The sequence below is a fragment of the Symphodus melops genome, assembly GCF_947650265.1.
Source record: "Symphodus melops genome assembly, chromosome: 1".
Classification (NCBI taxonomy): Eukaryota; Metazoa; Chordata; class Actinopteri; order Labriformes; family Labridae; genus Symphodus; species Symphodus melops.
The window spans coordinates 222,024-238,380 of NC_136691.1; the positions used below are offsets into that span (position 1 = coordinate 222,024).

The window sequence follows — 16,357 nt, forward strand, 5'->3', positions numbered from 1 at the left end:
GAGGAGGAGGAGGAGGTCAGCTGAGAGGAGGAGGTCAGGTAATAAGAGGAGGAGGAGGAGGTCAGGTGAGAGGAGGAGGAGGTCAGGTGAGAGGAGGAGGAGGTCAGGTGAGAGGAGGAGGAGGTCAGGTGAGAGGAGGAGGTCAGGTGAGAGGAGGAGGTCAGGTAAGAGGAGGTCAGGTGAGAGGAGGAGGAGGAGGTCAGGTGAGAGGAGGAGGTCAGGTGAGAGGAGGAGGAGGAGGTCAGGTGAGAGGAGGAGGTCAGGTGAGAGGAGGAGGTCAGGTGAGAGGAGGAGGAGGAGGTCAGGTGAGAGGAGGAGGAGGAGGTCAGGTGAGAGGAGGAGGTCAGGTAAGAGGAGGTCAGGTGAGAGGAGGAGGTCAGGTAATAAGAGGAGGAGGAGAAGGTCAGGTAAGAGGAGGAGGAGGAGGAGGTCAGGTAAGAGGAGGAGGAGGAGGTCAGCTCCTCACTCTGATAAAATAAAGTTCGATCTCGGCACGTTTGAAGTCTGTTGAATATTTTTATGAATCTTTTTGTAAACAAACATCAAACCAGGTGTTTCATTCCGTCCAATCAGGAGCCGGCAGCTCTGTTAACGAGGACACATGTTTCCTGTTGGAAAGCCAGAGAGGATTCTGGGATTAAAACATTAATCAGCTGATGGACCGACCTGCGCCGCTTCCTGATTCAAAGTCGGATTAAAATTATCCATCGATGAATCAAAAGTCAGAGAGGAAACACACCTCGTCTGACTTTCAAAATAAAAGCACACAGTAAGTAAATTTAGGGCAGAACAAACAAAAGACTGTTTTTGTTTTTAAGTTCAGAACAGCAGAAGTTCAAACAGGATTAAAAATGTGTCTGATGTTAAAATAAAACTGAAAACACTTCTTCTCCCCGGCTCAGCGATCGACCAATCAGCAACGACTATCTGGAAGATCCCTCTCTCTCCACCTCCCGGCACGCGGCGCCGTGTGTGGGCAGGTTGGATGGATCCTCCGCGGTCACAGCGGGGGGCTCAGAGGAGGAGCTGAGTCCATCCTGAGGGGCGCCATCCGAGTCTACAGGTGATGACATCAACAGTTTAGTCTCCACCAATCAGATCAACTGGAAATGCTGACATCATCACCCTGATTACAAATCTTTAAAAAGTTTCACAACAGAGAGTTTCATTCTTTTAGGACTCTATTTGTCTCATCAAGAGGCGGGGCTTCACCGAGAGGCGGGGCTTCACCGAGAGGCGGGGCCTGGAATAGAGGCGGGGCCTCGTAGAGAGGCGGGGCCTCGTAGAGAGGCGGGGCCTCACAGAGAGGCGGGGCCTCGTAGAGAGGCGGGGCTTGTGTTAACTGTTGAATTGAAACACACTAAAGGATTATTTTCACCTGACGCACCTTCACTGGTTTTCATCCTGGGCATCAAGACTCCCGGTTCCCTGGTCTCTGTTTTTGTCAGTCCAGGTCCAGCTGTGGGTTTCCAGATCAGACTGTAGTACAGAACCAGGATGGCTGCAGCCAGAGACACAGTCAGAACGTAGACCAGCACGGTCACCAGTCTGACCCACTTCCTGTTGGCTCTGGTTTCCATCCTGGCTCTCCGTTCCCCCGTGTACAAGGCTGCTCTCCTGCGCTCCCCTGGTCCCCCGGTCCAGCTCCCTGGTCCCCCTGGTCCTCCGGTCCAGCTCCCTGGTCCCCCTGGTCCCCCGGTCCAGCTCCCTGTCTCCCGCATGCTGCTCGCTCAGGTCAGGAACACAAGTGTCGAGTCTGCAGAGATCAGTCCATCACACTGATGAGCAGGTTATCTAAAGAGCCACCAGCCTGTACTAATCCCTCACACACACACACACACACACACACACACACACACACACACACACAGACACACACACACACACACACACACACACACACACACACACACACACACACACACACAGACACACAGACACACACACACACACACACACACACACACACACACACACACACACACACACACACAGACACACACACACACACACACACACACACACACAGACACACACACACACACACACACACAGACACACACACACACACAGACACACACACACACACACACACACACACACACACACACACACACACACACACAGACACACACACACACACACACACACACAGACACACACACACACACAGACACACACACACACACAGACACACACACACACACACACACACACACACACACACACACACACAGACACACACACACACACACACACACAGACACACACACACACACACAGACACACACACACACACACACACACACACACACACACACACACAGACACACACACACACACACAGACACACACACACACACACACAGACACACACACACACACACACACACACAGACACACACACACACACACACAGACACACACACACACACACAGACACACACACACACACACACACACACACACACACACACACACACAGACACACACACACACACACACACACACACACACACACACACACAGACACACACACACACACACACACACACACAGACACACACACACACACACACAGACACACACACACACACACACACACACAGACACACACACACACACACACAGACACACACACACACACACACACACACACACACACACACACAGACACACACACACACACACACACAGACACACACACACACACACACACACTCACGCTTTGTGTTTGTTTCCGTCATATTTGAACTTTTCTTTTTCAGAAAGACAAAATGAAAACACAACATGCTGAATGATGCTTTTATTTTGAAAAACCTTCAAAGCATAAACATGATCTCACCTCATACGTGACACTGCAGGTTGATAAATAAAAACTTAAAACTCAAAATAAATGTTTTTGTTTCATTGTGATTTAAAAATGTTTCAACATGTTGATATTTAATTAAAAGTCATGAAAGAGTTAATCTTCAGATCTGAAACAGCCAATCAGAGTGATTTTATTAAATGTTCAGAATAATCACAGGAACGTAACCACAGGAAAACAAGGCCATTTCAAAACTTTCCAGGGTTTTCCAGGATCATTAAAAATGTCAAACATGAGAGGTTAATTACAAAATGATTTCTCGGTTTGATGTTTGATGAGACGCCGCTCAGACGGTTCAGACTGTTTGAACTGCAGTTCCTGTTTTGACCACTAGGCGTCACAGTCTGCTCCTGTTTCAGCTCTGCATCCGGACGCCTGGAAATCAGAACACAAACACTGAGTATGAGTGAAGGTCACTGGACTCGACCGGTTCTGATTCTTGGTGAGTCGGTTCTTCTCACCTGTCATGCGGACTCTGCAGGATCTCCTCACTCATCCAGACCCTTCTTGGAGGATCCGTCTCTGGTCTTCGCCCTCATCTTGTTCACCTGTGACTCGGCGATGTCGGCCCTCTCCTCGGCCTCCTCCAGCTCGTGCTGCAGTTTGCGGAGTTTGGCCATGTTGGCGTTGGCCGCCTCCTCGGCTTCTTCTGCTGCACGTTTGTAGGACTTGACCTTCAGCTGCAGCTTGTCCACCAGGTCCTGGATGCGGGTCATGTTCTTGCGGTCTTCCTCGGTCTGGTAGGTGAGCTCTTTGATGCGGCGTTCGTACTTGCGGACGCCCTTGATGGACTCAGTTCCTCTCCTTTGTTCGGCCTCCAGCTCGCTCTCCAGCTCTTTGATGCGAGCCTCCAGTTTCTGAAGCTGCTTTTTGCCGCCCTTCATGGCGATCTGCTCGGCCTCGTCCAGGCGGTGCTGCAGGTCTTTGATGGTCTGCTCCATGTTCTTCTTCATGCGCTCCAAATGGGCGCTGGTGTCTTGCTCCTTCTTCAGCTCCTCGGCCATCATGGCTGCATCTGTGATGGCTTTCTTGGCCTTCTCCTCTGCGTTGCGGTTCTCTTGGATGGCGTCTTCCAGCTCCGTCTGTAAGTGCAGGAGGTCCGCTTCGTGCTTCTTCTTGCTGTTGATCAGGCTGGTGTTCTGGGAGTGCAGGAGCTGCATGCGCTCTGTGGCATCAGTGAGCTCCTGCTCGGCCAGTCTGCGGCTTCTTTCCGTCTGCTCGAGGGCGGCCCTCACTTCCTCCAGCTCGGCCTGGATCAGGTTGTGTCGGCGCTCCAGGAGAGCGATGTTCTCTCTCAGCTCGTCGTTGCCGTGCTGAGCGTCATCCAGCTGGAGCTGTGAGTCCTTCAGGAACGCCTGCAGCACCTTCAGCTGTTTCTGGGCATCAGCTGCCTGCCTGTTAGCTTGGCTGAGCTGGATCTCCATCTCATTCAGGTCTCCTTCCATCTTCTTCTTGACTCTCATTGCTTCATTTCGACTCCTGGTTTCAGATTCCAGAGAGGACTGAAGAGACTCGAGCATGCGTTGGTAGTTCCTCTTGGCCTGTTCCATTTCCTCGTCCTTCTCAGCCACCTTGCGCTCCATGTCTGCTTTTACTTGGTTGAATTCCAGCTGGGCTCTCAGGATCTTGCTTTCTTCATGCTCCAGAGATCCTTCTGCCTCCTCCAGGGCTGATTGGAGCTCGGCCTTTTCTTGCTCCAGCTGCTTACGGATTTTCTCCAGTTCATGAGCGCTCCTCCCGCCCTCCCCGAGCTGGTCCGTGAGGTCAGAGATCTCCTCCTGCAGGTTCTTGTTTTCTCTTTTCATGGTCTCCAGTTGATCCAGGGACTCCTCGTAGGCGTTCCTCAGCTTGAAGAGTTCAGTGCTGAGAGAGCGGGCTTCTTTTTGAGAGCCCTCCAGCTCACACTGTGACTCCTCGAACTTCTGCTTCCACTCCGCCGTGACTTTGTCAAAGGCCCTTTGCTTTTTGTCCAGCGCTGCAGACGCTGCGTTGGATCTTTCCAGGTCGAGCATCAGGTCTTCGATCTCATTCTGGAGGCGATGCTTGGTTTTCTCAAGCGACGAACACTTTGCGTTCACAGCCTCGATGGCCTCCTCGGCCTCCTGCAGCCTTTGGACCAGCTTCTTCTTGGCTTCTTCCAGCTCCTCTGTTCTCTGGATTCCGTCCGTTTCATATTTTGCCCGCCATGCTGAAACCTCAGTGTTGGATTTGGACAGTGCTCTCTGTAGCTCGGCCTTGGCTTCCTGTTCCTCTTCAAACTGCTCTCGAAGCAGATCGCAGTCGTGGCGGGAAGATTGTACGGCGTGGGCGAGGGCGTTCTTAGCTTTCACTTCTTCCTCCAGCTGTCTGCGGAGATCTTCGACTTGCTGATTGTACGAGGTCTTCGCTCGGGTCAGCTGTGATATCAGACACTCCTTCTCCTCCAGCTGGCGTCCGGACTCGCCGTTCTCCGTGAGCAGCTTGGCCCTCTGGGTGGTCAAGTCATTGATGGCTCTTTGAGACTCCTCATATTTACTCTTGTACTCGTTCATGTTGTCTTCCATTGAACGACACATCTTCTCAATGTTTGACTTCGCCTTCACCACGCTCTCCATGTTAGAGCACACATCATCCAGCTCCAGCTTCAGCTCGCTCTTTTCCTTCTCAAGCTTCTGCTTCACACGTTGCAGGTTATCAATCTGCTCACCCAGTTCGGCGACGCTGTCGGCGTGTTTCTTCCTGAGGGTGGCGGCCGTGGACTCGTGGTGGAGGGTCGACTCTTCCAGCTCCCTCCGCAGCTTCTGAAATTCAGCATCTCTCTTTTTATTCATCTCCACCTGGGCGGACGTGGCTCCGCCGGCCTCCTCCAGACGCTCGCTGATGTCCTCCAGCTCTCGGGAAAGATCGGAGCGCTGCTTCTCAACTTTGGCCCGGGCTGCACGCTCAGCATCCAACTCCTCCTCCAGCTCCTCAATTCTTGCTTGGTTTTCTTTCAGCTTCTTCTGGAGCTGGACGGAGGACACCTGCTCGTCTTCTAGTCTGGAAGTTATTTGGACTATCTCAAAATCTTTTTTCTTAAACTTTTCTTCGAGCTGCTGCTTGTCGTTTTCTATGTCCATCAAACTCTCCTGGTTCAGTTTCAGGTCTCCTTCAAGCTTTCTCTTCGAGCGCTCCAGGTCCATCCTGACTTTCTTCTCTTGCTCCAACGAGCCTTCCAGATCATCCACCTGCTGCTCCAGCTTCGTTTTGGCTTTTGTCAGACTGTTGACCTTGTCTTCTTCACTCTGAAGGTCATCTAGTGTTTGCTGATGAGCCTCCTGCAGTGACTTCTTCTCTTTGGTGAGCTTCATGATGTTTTCATCCTGGGAGGCCATCTCCTCCATCAGGTTTTTAACCTTATTCTCAGTGGCATGTTTCTCCTTCTCCACCTTGGCCAAAGTCAGCTCCAGATCGTCGATATCTTTCTTCAGCTCGGAGGATTCGTCTTCGAGCTTCCGTTTCTTAGCGGTCAGATCTGCGTTCAGCTCCTCCTCATCTTCCATCCTTTCTGTCAGCTCTTTCAGCTTTGCCTCCAGTTGTATTTTGCTCTTGATCAGCTGTTCGCAGCGTTCTTCAGCATCTGTGAGCGTGTCCTGTTCAGACTGAATCTGAAGAGTCAGGTCGTTCTTCTCTTGGAGGACACTCACTATTTTCTCCTCTAGCTCCTTTCGTCTGGCTTCAGACTTCTCCAGGGCTTCTTTCAGCTTGTTGAACTCGTCCTTGATGTTGGCCATCTCCTTCTCAGACTCGGCGCTCTTCAGAAGAGGTTTGATCTTGAAGAAGAGCTTCATCCATGGCCAGTTCTTAACGCCCAGAAAAGAGCGCAGGTTCCACTGGATGACCATGAGGGCATCCCTGCGCTCCACAAGCTTCGCAAACTGGGCCCTCATGAGGATGGCTCGGGCGTTCGCCTGGATCCTGGTGATGATGCGAGACAGTTGCTCATCTCGCATCTCTTCCAGCGTCCCCAGCAGACCAGCTTTAAAGAAGACTTTGGTGTGGCCAAACTTGTACTGAGTGTGGTCGATGTCCAGGGAGCCCAGGAGCTTCTCTGCACTCTTCTTGCAGTCCAGGAACTGGCCTTCAGGGATGGCAGAGGCGTTCAGAATCCTGTATCGCTGTTTGAAGTCGCCATAGTGGACTCTGTTTGGGAACCCCTTCCTGCAGATCCTGATGCCTTCGAGGACACCGTTACAGCGCAGCTGGTGCATCACCAGACAGTTATCCATGGCCCCGGGAGTCTTCCTCTCATTGGGAATCAGACAGCGGACAAAGTGGGGATGTGTGGTCTTCAGGTTGTTCATCAGCTTGTTCAGGTTTTCCCTGTGGAGTGCGGACACGGTCTGGAACGAGGAACCTTTCTTCTTCGCTCCTTTGCCGCCCTTGTCAGCGCCGTCACTTCCTGCATAGCTTGAGAACAGCATGCTCAGAAGCTTCAGGGCAGATTTCTGGTAAAGACCAACCACCGTTTCATTCAGAGGATCTTTGTTTTTCACTAACCAGTTACCGATGTTGTAGTCCACCGTGCCAGCATAATGAACCAGGGCAAAATGAGCCTCTGCTTTCCCCTTGGCAGCCCTCGGCTTCTCGAACATCTTGTTCTTTCCCAGGTGATTATCGTAGAGCTTGGACTTGAAGGTCTGGTCGCTGGCTTTTGGAAACATGCATTCTTCTTCTAGAATGGACAGGATCCCCAGCGGCTTCTCAATCAGATCAATACAAGCCTGCAGGTCCATCCCAAAATCAATGAACTCCCAATCAATGCCTTCCTTCTTGTACTCTTCCTGCTCCAGAACAAACATGTGATGGTTGAAAAACTGTTGCAGTTTCTCGTTTGTGTAGTTGATGCACAGCTGCTCAAAAGTGTTGAAATCAAAGATCTCAAATCCAGCAATGTCCAACACCCCGATGAAGTACTGACGATGCTGTTTGGTGTCCAGCGATTGGTTGATTCTCACCACCATCCAGTTGAACATCTTCTCGTACACTGATTTAGCCAGAGCGCCGAGCGAGTAGTAGACCTGGTCCACGCTTTGGCCTTTGGTGACGTATTCATTTCCCACCTTGACTCGGGGATGGCACAGCCCTTTGATGAGGTCGGCAGAGTTCAGCCCCATTAGATAAGCGGTTTTATCTGCAGCTTCGGTCCCGTCTGGCTCCGCCTGCTCCTCGCGCTGCTTCTGTTTGAACCTCATGTTGCCGTAGTGCATAATGGCGCCCGTCAGCTTGTAGACTCCCATCTTCTCCTCCTGAGTGAAGCCCAGCACGTCGAAGGCGCTGTCGGTGGCCAGCAGCTCCTCGGAGTCGTTGATGGAGGCGACGGTTACCTCTCCTTGGGAGATGTAGGAGTAGTCATAAGGGTTATTGGTGATCAGCAGCATGTCCAGTAACTCCGGCTTCTGATTGGACAGGATCTGGTAGAAGATGTGGTAGTTCCTCTCCGCCTTGAGCTGAAAGGTGACTCGTGACTTCTCCAGCAGATATGTCTCGATGTCAGCGGACGACAGCTTCCCGCTCGTACCAAAGTGAATTCGGATGAATTTTCCAAAACGTGATGAGTTGTCATTTCTCAGTGTTTTGGCGTTGCCGAAGGCTTCCAGGGCGGGGTTCGCCTGGATGATCTGATCCTCCAGTGTCCCCTTGCTTGGGTCCCTTTTGACTCCACTGACGGCAGCGATGCTGGCGAAGTACTGGATGACTCTCTTGGTGTTCACGGTCTTCCCTGCTCCGGATTCTCCGGTGATGAGGACAGACTGGTTCTCCCTGTCGGTCAGCATGTACTGGTAGGCGTTATCGGAGATGGAGAAGATGTGAGGGGGAGCCTCGCTTCTCTTCTTCCCCCTGTACGCTGCCACCACCTCCGCGTCGTAGACAGGAAGCCACTTATAGGGGTTGACAGTGACGCAGAAAAGCCCGGAGTAGGTGTAGATCATCCACGCGGCGTAACGCTCTTTGAGGTTAAACAGCACGGCGGGCTCGTGGAGGAAAGTGAACATCGCCATGTCTTCGATTTTATCGAATTTGGGCGGGTTCTGTGGGTGGACCTCCGAGTCTTTCACGCTGACTGTGGTTCCATCCTCCTTCTTGACCGTCACCATCCCTCCATCTTTGCTTTGGATTTGTCCCTTCATGTATTCCACTTTGTCGTCCACCACGAAACATTCGATCTTAATGTCGAAGGCTCTGGTCTGGGCCTCCAGGCGCTCCCTATCCGACTTCCTCAGGAAAGGAGCCGCCTTCCCGAACTCGGCCATCAGAGCGTCACCCATCGTGGAGGTTCAGAGCAGGTCAGGCTGAGGAGAGTCTCTGAAGAAGAGCTGCAGACTCCCAGCAGGAGGGCGTTTATAAGGACGCCATGACCACCAAATTAGGTAAAGACTCTGACACTGGCCTTCGAGTGGGAAAGACGCATGAGGGCAAATTCTGGACCTTTGGCTGTGAAAGTCCATTTGAGGCAGCGAGGAGCGTTTCAGAGCTTATCTCTGCTGATAGGTCGGCTCCACTCAGCTGCTGCAGGTCACATGGTTTCAGATATCTGAAGAGTGAAGGACAGATGATTCTTTAAAAGGATCCATCTTCATGTCGATGTGTTGAACTGTGCAGCACGCTGGTGTGTTATAAAAACACTTTACTGCATTATTTAAATGTTTGTGTTAAAACTTATTAAAATATATTTAAAGATCGACGTCAAGATTCAAACATGAATATTTATTTAACTGTGTGTGTGTGTGAGAGTGTGTGTGTGAGAGTGTGTGTGTGAGAGTGTGTGTGTGAGAGTGTGTGTGTGAGAGTGTGTGTGACATCTGAAGTGTGTGTGTGTGTGTGTGTGTGTGTGTCTCTTTATCTCTGACAGAGACTCATCAGCTCTACAAATAGAAGCAGAGACTTTAATCAGTTTGTCTCTCAGAGACATGAAGAACATTTAAACCTGAACACACTTTAACCTTCAGAGGATGAAGGTCGTCTTTAACTGTCAGAGAGGATGAAGGTCGTCTTTAAACTGTCAGAGAGGATGAAGGTCGTCTTTAACCTTCAGAAGATGAAGGTCGTCTTTAACTGTCAGAGAGGATGAAGGTCGTCTTTAACTGTCAGAGAGGACGAAGGTCGTCTTTAACTGTCAGAGAGGATGAAGGTCGTCTTTAACTGTCAGAGAGGATGAAGGTCGTCTTTAACTGTCAGAGAGGATGAAGGTCGTCTTTAACTGTCAGAGAGGATGAAGGTCGTCTTTAAACTGTCAGAGAGGATGAAGGTCGTCTTTAAACTGTCAGAGAGGATGAAGGTCGTCTTTAACCTTCAGAGGATGAAGGTCGTCTTTAACTGTCAGAGAGGATGAAGGTCGTCTTTAACTGTCAGAGAGGATGAAGGTCGTCTTTAAACTGTCAGAGAGGATGAAGGTCGTCTTTAAACTGTCAGAGAGGATGAAGGTCGTCTTTAACTGTCAGAGAGGATGAAGGTCGTCTTTAAACTGTCAGAGAGGATGAAGGTCGTCTTTAAACTGTCAGAGAGGATGAAGGTCGTCTTTAACTTCCTGTTTGTGTCTCTGTGTTTTATCTCAGTTTGTTTTTATTAAAGATCCAGAACTTTCCTTAATATGCCGCTCAACAACATTTATTAACATCGTCTCCTGTTTTATATAAAAATCATAAAAAAATAAAATGTGCAAGTTTTCAAAGTTAATTCAGCAGGAAACCAGGAGCATCATGGGAAAATAATGTAAACAACAATAACATGCAAACATCCAGAAAGCATTTTAACAGTCTGTCAATTTCACATTAAAGTTCACAGAGAGGAAATCCTCAGTCTCACTTCCTCTCAGGTACGCGGACAGGTAACACCTGGATCAGATCTCAGGAAGCTTTTTGAGTCCAGACTGACAAAACAACAAACTACACACAATGTGAACAAGGCCCATGGGCTCGGGCAGAATCCATCTCACCTGAGGGTTCCCCTGGGAGCTTCACATGTCTCAGGTGAGTCTCAGGTGAGTCTCAGGTGAGTCTCACATGTCTCAGGTGAGTCTCAGGTGAGTCTCACATGTCTCAGGTGAGTCTCACAAGTCTCAGGTGAGTCTCAGGTGAGTCTCACATGTCTCAGGTGAGTCTCAGGTGAGTTTCACATGTCTCAGGTGAGTCTCAGGTGAGTCTCACATGTCTCAGGTGAGTCTCAGGTGAGTCTCAGGTGAGTCTCACATGTCTCAGGTGAGTCTCAGGTGAGTTTCACATGTCTCAGGTGAGTCTCAGGTGAGTCTCACATGTCTCAGGTGAGTCTCAGGTGAGTCTCAGGTGAGTCTCAGGTGAGTCTCACATGTCTCAGGTGAGTCTCTGGTGATTCAGGTGTCTCAGGTGAGTCTCAGGTGAATGTCAGGTGTCTCAGGTGAGTCTCTGGTGAGTCTCAGGTGTCTCAGGTGAGTCTCAGGTGAGTCTCAGGTGTCTCAGGTGAGTCTCTGGTGATTCAGGTGTCTCAGGTGAGTCTCTGGTGAGTCTCAGGTGTTTTCAGGGACATTTCAGTCTAAAGTGTTTCTAGTAAATCTCAGGTTTTGTCTCAGGTTAACTCAGGTGAGCCTGACTTCAGTGTCACACGTCTTTGATCTCAGGTCGCTCGGCGTGTGTTAGCCTCAGGTGTTCTCTCAGGTGTTCAGCAGAGGGACATGCGTTTGCGGTGCTGCTCCACCAGAGGCACCAGGCAGCGTGGCGAGCCGCCCTGCAGCAAGAACAGATGCTCCAACAGGTCAGTGGCGCTGGAGCGCTGCTGCGTGTCACAGGTCAACATGCAAGCCAGGAAGTCCTTCAACACCGGAGACACCTGAACAGGTAGAGTGACATCATCAACTGTAGCGTTTAGACCCGAGAACATCAAGTCACACACACTTGTGTGTGTGTGTGTGTGTGTGTGTGTGTGTGTGTGTGTGTGTGTGTGTGTGTGTGTGTGTGTGTGTGTGTGTGTGTGTGTGTGTGTGTGTGTGTGTGTGTGTGTGTGTGTGTGTGTGCTGACCCTGTGGATGTTCTTCACACTCGGTGCCGCCTCATCTCTCAGCTTCTTCATGGCGTTGATCGGCGTGTCGCTGAAATACGGCGGCTCTCCGTCCACCATCTCCACCACCATGATGCCCAGAGACCAGACGTCCACCTGCAGGGACGCAGGGACACTTAACACCTGGACCAACAGCTGACTGGCTCATAAGCTCCGCCTCCTCCATGGCGTCACCTTACATGGTGAGGCTATTCAGAGACGTGTTTGAACGTCCTCCACAGAGCATCTTACCTCGGTCCCGTACGGCTTCTTGGCGATCACCTCCGGAGCCATCCAGTACGGCGTCCCGACCAGAGACTTCCTCTTTGGGACGTCTTTACTGATCTGAGCGCAGAACCCGAAGTCTGACAGCTTGATCTGCAGCAGGAGAGAAGAAGAGCGCTCTGCTAGCATTTATGCTAAGCTACTAGCCTTTATGCTAAGCTGCTAGCCTTTATGCTAAGCTGCTAGCCTTTATGCTAAGCTGCTAGCCTTTATGCTAAGCTACGCAGAAACAAACATGTTTACCATGCACAATGTGTGTGTGTGTGAGGGTGTGTGTGTGTGAGAATGTGTGTGTGTGTGTGTGTGTGTGTGTGTGTGTGAGTGAGAGAGAATGTGTGTGTGTGTGTGTGTGTGTGTGTGTGTGTGTGTGAGTGTGTGTGTGAGTGTGTGTGTGAGTGTGTGTGTGAGTGTGAGTGTGTGTGTGTGTGTGTGAGTGAGAGAGAATGTGTGTGTGTGTGTGTGTGTGTGTGTGTGTGTGTGTGTGTGTGTGTGTGTGTGTGTGTGTGTGTGTGTGTGTGTGTGTGTGTGTGTGTGTGTGTGTGAGTGTGTTACCCTCCCGTCCAGTGTCAGCAGGATGGAGTCACTCTTGATGTCTCGGTGAATGACTCCTTGAGCGTGCAGGTAAGATAACGCCTGCAGGACGCCTTCACACACTGTCGCTATCTGCTCTTCATTCAGCCTGAACACACACACACACACACACACACACACACACACTGTGAAAACACACACTCCAAGTACACAAACAAACAGGTGTGTGTGACGTTCGTGCTCACCTGGTTTCACTGATGATGTGGGTGAGAGCGCCGCCCTGCAGGTACTCCATGATTACCCAGAGTTCCTCCTCCACCAGAGCGCTGCGGAACATCTCCACCACGTTCTGGTGCCTGTAGTCCCTCATGATCACCACCTGAGACACACAGGGACAGGTGAGGCTGCTGATGATGTCATCCATGTCTCACATCAGGCAGGTCGTGACTTCAGACCTCATGGTGTTAAGACCCGTTTCCACCCAGCAGTCCGGTACGGATTGGTACAGTTCGGTTCGATTAAGCCCGATCCCGTTTGTGTTTCCACCCGTGCCCGCTTTGGTAGGCGGCGTGTCAGCCGGATGACGATAGCCGCTATGTAAATAGCATCACATGATAGCAGCTAACAGCTAACGGCTAACGGCTAACAGCTAACAGCTAACTAATAAACTCAACAACGGAGAAAAACGCTCCACAAACCAAACCAACGCTGGAGACATCCAGCAGGTCATCTCCTCTGTCACTGTCATGTGACTCTTTATTACAAGAACTCAATCCAGCTTTGTTTCAGAGAAGGCTGTGAGCGGCGAGGACAAATACACACGCTAACAATCAACGCTTTAAACACGCCCACCACCTAACACAGGAAGTGACCATTCTTTCAACCAATCAGAGGACTGCAGTGTTTAGCTCCACCTTTTCAGGTCGGCTCCACATTCTTGGCCCCCCGACGGAAGGGTCCCAAAAAGTGGGACGGATCGGTTATTTCAGTGGAAACGGGATTAGTTGATTAAAACGCTACAAAATGCACGCCGTACCGAGCCGTACCGGACCGAGCCGTACCGAGCCGGACCGAGCCGTACCGAGCCGGACCGAGCCGGACCGGACCGAGCCGTACCGAGTCAAACCGAGCCGGACCGCTAACCCTTGTAGCGCTGTGGCCAGACAGAAATCACCATGGCAACCAGACTCTACTTCTCGGAGTCGAGGGTGCAACGCTTTGACTGCTAGCAGAGCGTGAGCGCCATGTTCAGCTGAAACTGTGGACGCGTCCTACGTCTGTCTTTATGTCTCCGTCCGTCAGCGATTCATCTGCTTTCATCTTAAAGCCTGAAAGTTCTGATCGGGTTCTTGTACCTCGTTGAAGAGAAGCTCTCGCCGCTGCTGCTTCCTCAAGTCCATCATCTTCACGGCCACCTGCCTCCCGCTGTGTCTCTCCCGGGCGATGCACACCACCCCAGTGGACCCCTCCCCAATCTTCACAAAGTTCTCCAGAGCGGTCCTCGGGTCTCCTGCGTCCACCACCATCTGCAGCGCCTCCTTGAACTGCTCGTGAGTAATCCTCCCTCCTCCGCCCGGCGCCGTCTGCGGGGTCGAGGAGGCGCAGGGGCGAGAGGAGGGGCAGGGGGGTCCTGGGGAGCCGGTGGGGGAGGGGCGGTGCGGGGAGGGGACACCCTGGGTCGGGGGGGTCTGTGTCCTTGGAGAGGCTCCGATGTTGAAGCTGGAGGAGGGGCGGAGCACGCGGCGAGGTAAACCCCGACCAGTGACCAGCGGACTGCTGGTGCTGTTTGGTGGGGGCAGCTGGGGGGGGTGACAGGAGACGATTAAATCAGCTGGTGAACTTTAATGTTTAAACAGTGACCTTTAACCTGCAGCTCACCTTGAGGTCATAGGTGGAGTGAGGCCTTCTGGGAGTTTGTCCGGACGTGGACAGCAGGTCCGGCAGCTGATTGGCTGCTTTCTGTCTCAGGTGAGCTCTGCTGGCCTCCACAGTCGGCGTGTTGAACTGACAGGAACTTGGCCTATGCTTAAGACCTGTTGTACCTGAGCTCGTCTGAGCAGTCACAGGTGTGGTGGGCGTGGCCTGAGTCCCCACCTCGCAGGTGGACTTGGCTCTCTGCAGGTACCCATTCAGTTTGGGGCTGCTGCTCTCGCTGCGGACCTGTCGGATCCGGTCCTGCCAGTAGGTGGAGCTCTCGCTCATCTTGGCGCTGTCGCCGCGTTTATTCAAGTCCTCGTACTGGTACGTCTCGCTCTCCGGGACTTCCCCCAGGCGCCCGAGGGAGCGGGCCCGTTTCCGAGCCGATGGGCTTCGGCGAAGAGAGTTGGAACTTGTGACGGAGAGACGGCTCATCTCAGAGATGACGTGGGAAATGTAGTCCTCATGGCCGATGAAACTCCCCCGAACGATCGTCTGTGGAGAGATCGCTGAGCTGTGATTGGTCAATTCAAGAAACAAGGGTGACGTTTATTTGATCTACGACATGTTTCCTTCATGATCACGCAGGAAGAGAGCAGCTCTCTGATTGGCTGTCTGATCACAGAGGAAGAGAGCAGCTCTCTGATTGGCTGTCTGATCACACAGGAAGAGAGCAGCTCTCTGATTGGCTGACTGATTACAGAGGAAGAGAGCAGCTCTCTGATTGGCTGTCTGATCACAGAGGAAGAGAGCAGCTCTCTGATTGGCTGACTGATTACAGAGGAAGAGAGCAGCTCTCTGATTGGCTGTCTGATCACAGAGGAAGAGAGCAGCTCTCTGATTGGCTGACTGATTACAGAGGAAGAGAGCAGCTCTCTGATTGGCTGTCTGGTCACAGAAGAAGAAAGCAGCTCTCTGATTGGTCCTTTAACTATTGAAATATTTGCAATATTTACATGCTCATACACTAACATCCTCGCTCCTCTCACCTTCCTCAGCTCCACCTCGGTGACCCTGGAGGGGTCCACCAGGGGGCGTGGCCTCCTCAGCGTGTCAATGACGCTCTGCCACTGTGGCGGCAGACCCACATAGCGTCCAGTCGCCGTGTCGTACGACGTGTGCACTCGGTGCTGGAAGTCCTGCGGCGCCGAGATCTGCGGCCTGCGCTTCTTCTTCCTGCGATGAAACATCGCCACGGCAACACAGCGAAGCCCGCCGGGCGATGGCGAGGCCTGAGGGAGGCAACAGGAAGCAGCATGTTCAATGCCAAAACAACAATGCTGCTGATTGGACGAGGGCATGATGGACACACTCATACACTTATACACTGTTCACACACACACACACACACACACACACACACACACATGATCATACTCTAAACACACACACACACACACACTCCAGCTAGACGAACTATCGGCTCCTCTTCCTGTTTTACATGAGCACAGTCACATGACCTCCTCCTCCCTCTCTGACACAAACTGACCAAACAGCCCAGGTGAGACTCACCTGAGCGAGAGCTACACCTGCACGTCACACACAGTCAAAACAGCTGATCACTTCCTGTCCAATAAGATCTACTGTTTGAAAGAGGCTGATTCTGATTGGCCGTCACACGTCTACCAGTGAGCTGCACTTTTTAAAAATCCTGATACAAAGACAGACAGACACAAACACACACACACACACACACACACACACACACACACACACACACACACACAC

General features: G+C 51.7%; 3 protein-coding genes across 5 annotated transcripts in view; all 3 read right to left on the reverse strand.

Moving 5' to 3' along the window:
• Nucleotides 1-821: 821 nt before the first annotated feature.
• Nucleotides 822-1,817, reverse strand: LOC306838831 (uncharacterized protein). Its single transcript, XM_079367204.1, has 2 exons — nucleotides 1,388-1,817; nucleotides 822-1,057 (listed from the first exon to the last, which is right to left on the reverse strand). The coding sequence occupies exons 1-2, from the start codon at nucleotides 1,719-1,721 to the stop codon at nucleotides 924-926; spliced, it is 468 nt and encodes a 155-aa protein (XP_079223330.1). The 5' UTR covers nucleotides 1,722-1,817; the 3' UTR covers nucleotides 822-923.
• A 1,540-nt stretch (nucleotides 1,818-3,357) lies between these two features.
• myh6 (myosin, heavy chain 6, cardiac muscle, alpha) lies at nucleotides 3,358-9,156 on the reverse strand (the record flags this gene model as incomplete). The annotated part of the gene is made up of 1 exon (XM_079368337.1): nucleotides 3,358-9,156. The coding sequence occupies one exon, from the start codon at nucleotides 9,154-9,156 to the stop codon at nucleotides 3,358-3,360; it is 5,799 nt and encodes a 1,932-aa protein (XP_079224463.1).
• A 1,323-nt stretch (nucleotides 9,157-10,479) lies between these two features.
• LOC306841884 (serine/threonine-protein kinase PAK 6-like) overlaps nucleotides 10,480-16,357 on the reverse strand; it is a 9,979-nt gene continuing 4,101 nt past the window's right edge. The window contains exons 1-9 of one of the 3 annotated variants that reach the window (XM_079371906.1): nucleotides 16,142-16,298; nucleotides 15,619-15,861; nucleotides 14,591-15,124; nucleotides 14,068-14,511; nucleotides 12,958-13,091; nucleotides 12,734-12,860; nucleotides 12,149-12,274; nucleotides 11,879-12,013; nucleotides 10,480-11,689 (exon numbers count right to left, since the gene is read on the reverse strand). In XM_079371906.1, the coding sequence (XP_079228032.1) occupies nucleotides 11,522-11,689; nucleotides 11,879-12,013; nucleotides 12,149-12,274; nucleotides 12,734-12,860; nucleotides 12,958-13,091; nucleotides 14,068-14,511; nucleotides 14,591-15,124; nucleotides 15,619-15,819 (1,869 nt within the window). In that variant the 5' untranslated portion in view covers nucleotides 15,820-15,861; nucleotides 16,142-16,298 and the 3' untranslated portion in view covers nucleotides 10,480-11,521. Of the gene's footprint in view, nucleotides 11,690-11,878; nucleotides 12,014-12,148; nucleotides 12,275-12,733; nucleotides 12,861-12,957; nucleotides 13,092-14,067; nucleotides 14,512-14,590; nucleotides 15,125-15,618; nucleotides 16,299-16,357 lie in introns of those variants that run through there. The other 2 variants (XM_079371907.1, XM_079371905.1) reach the window with 2 other exon arrangements.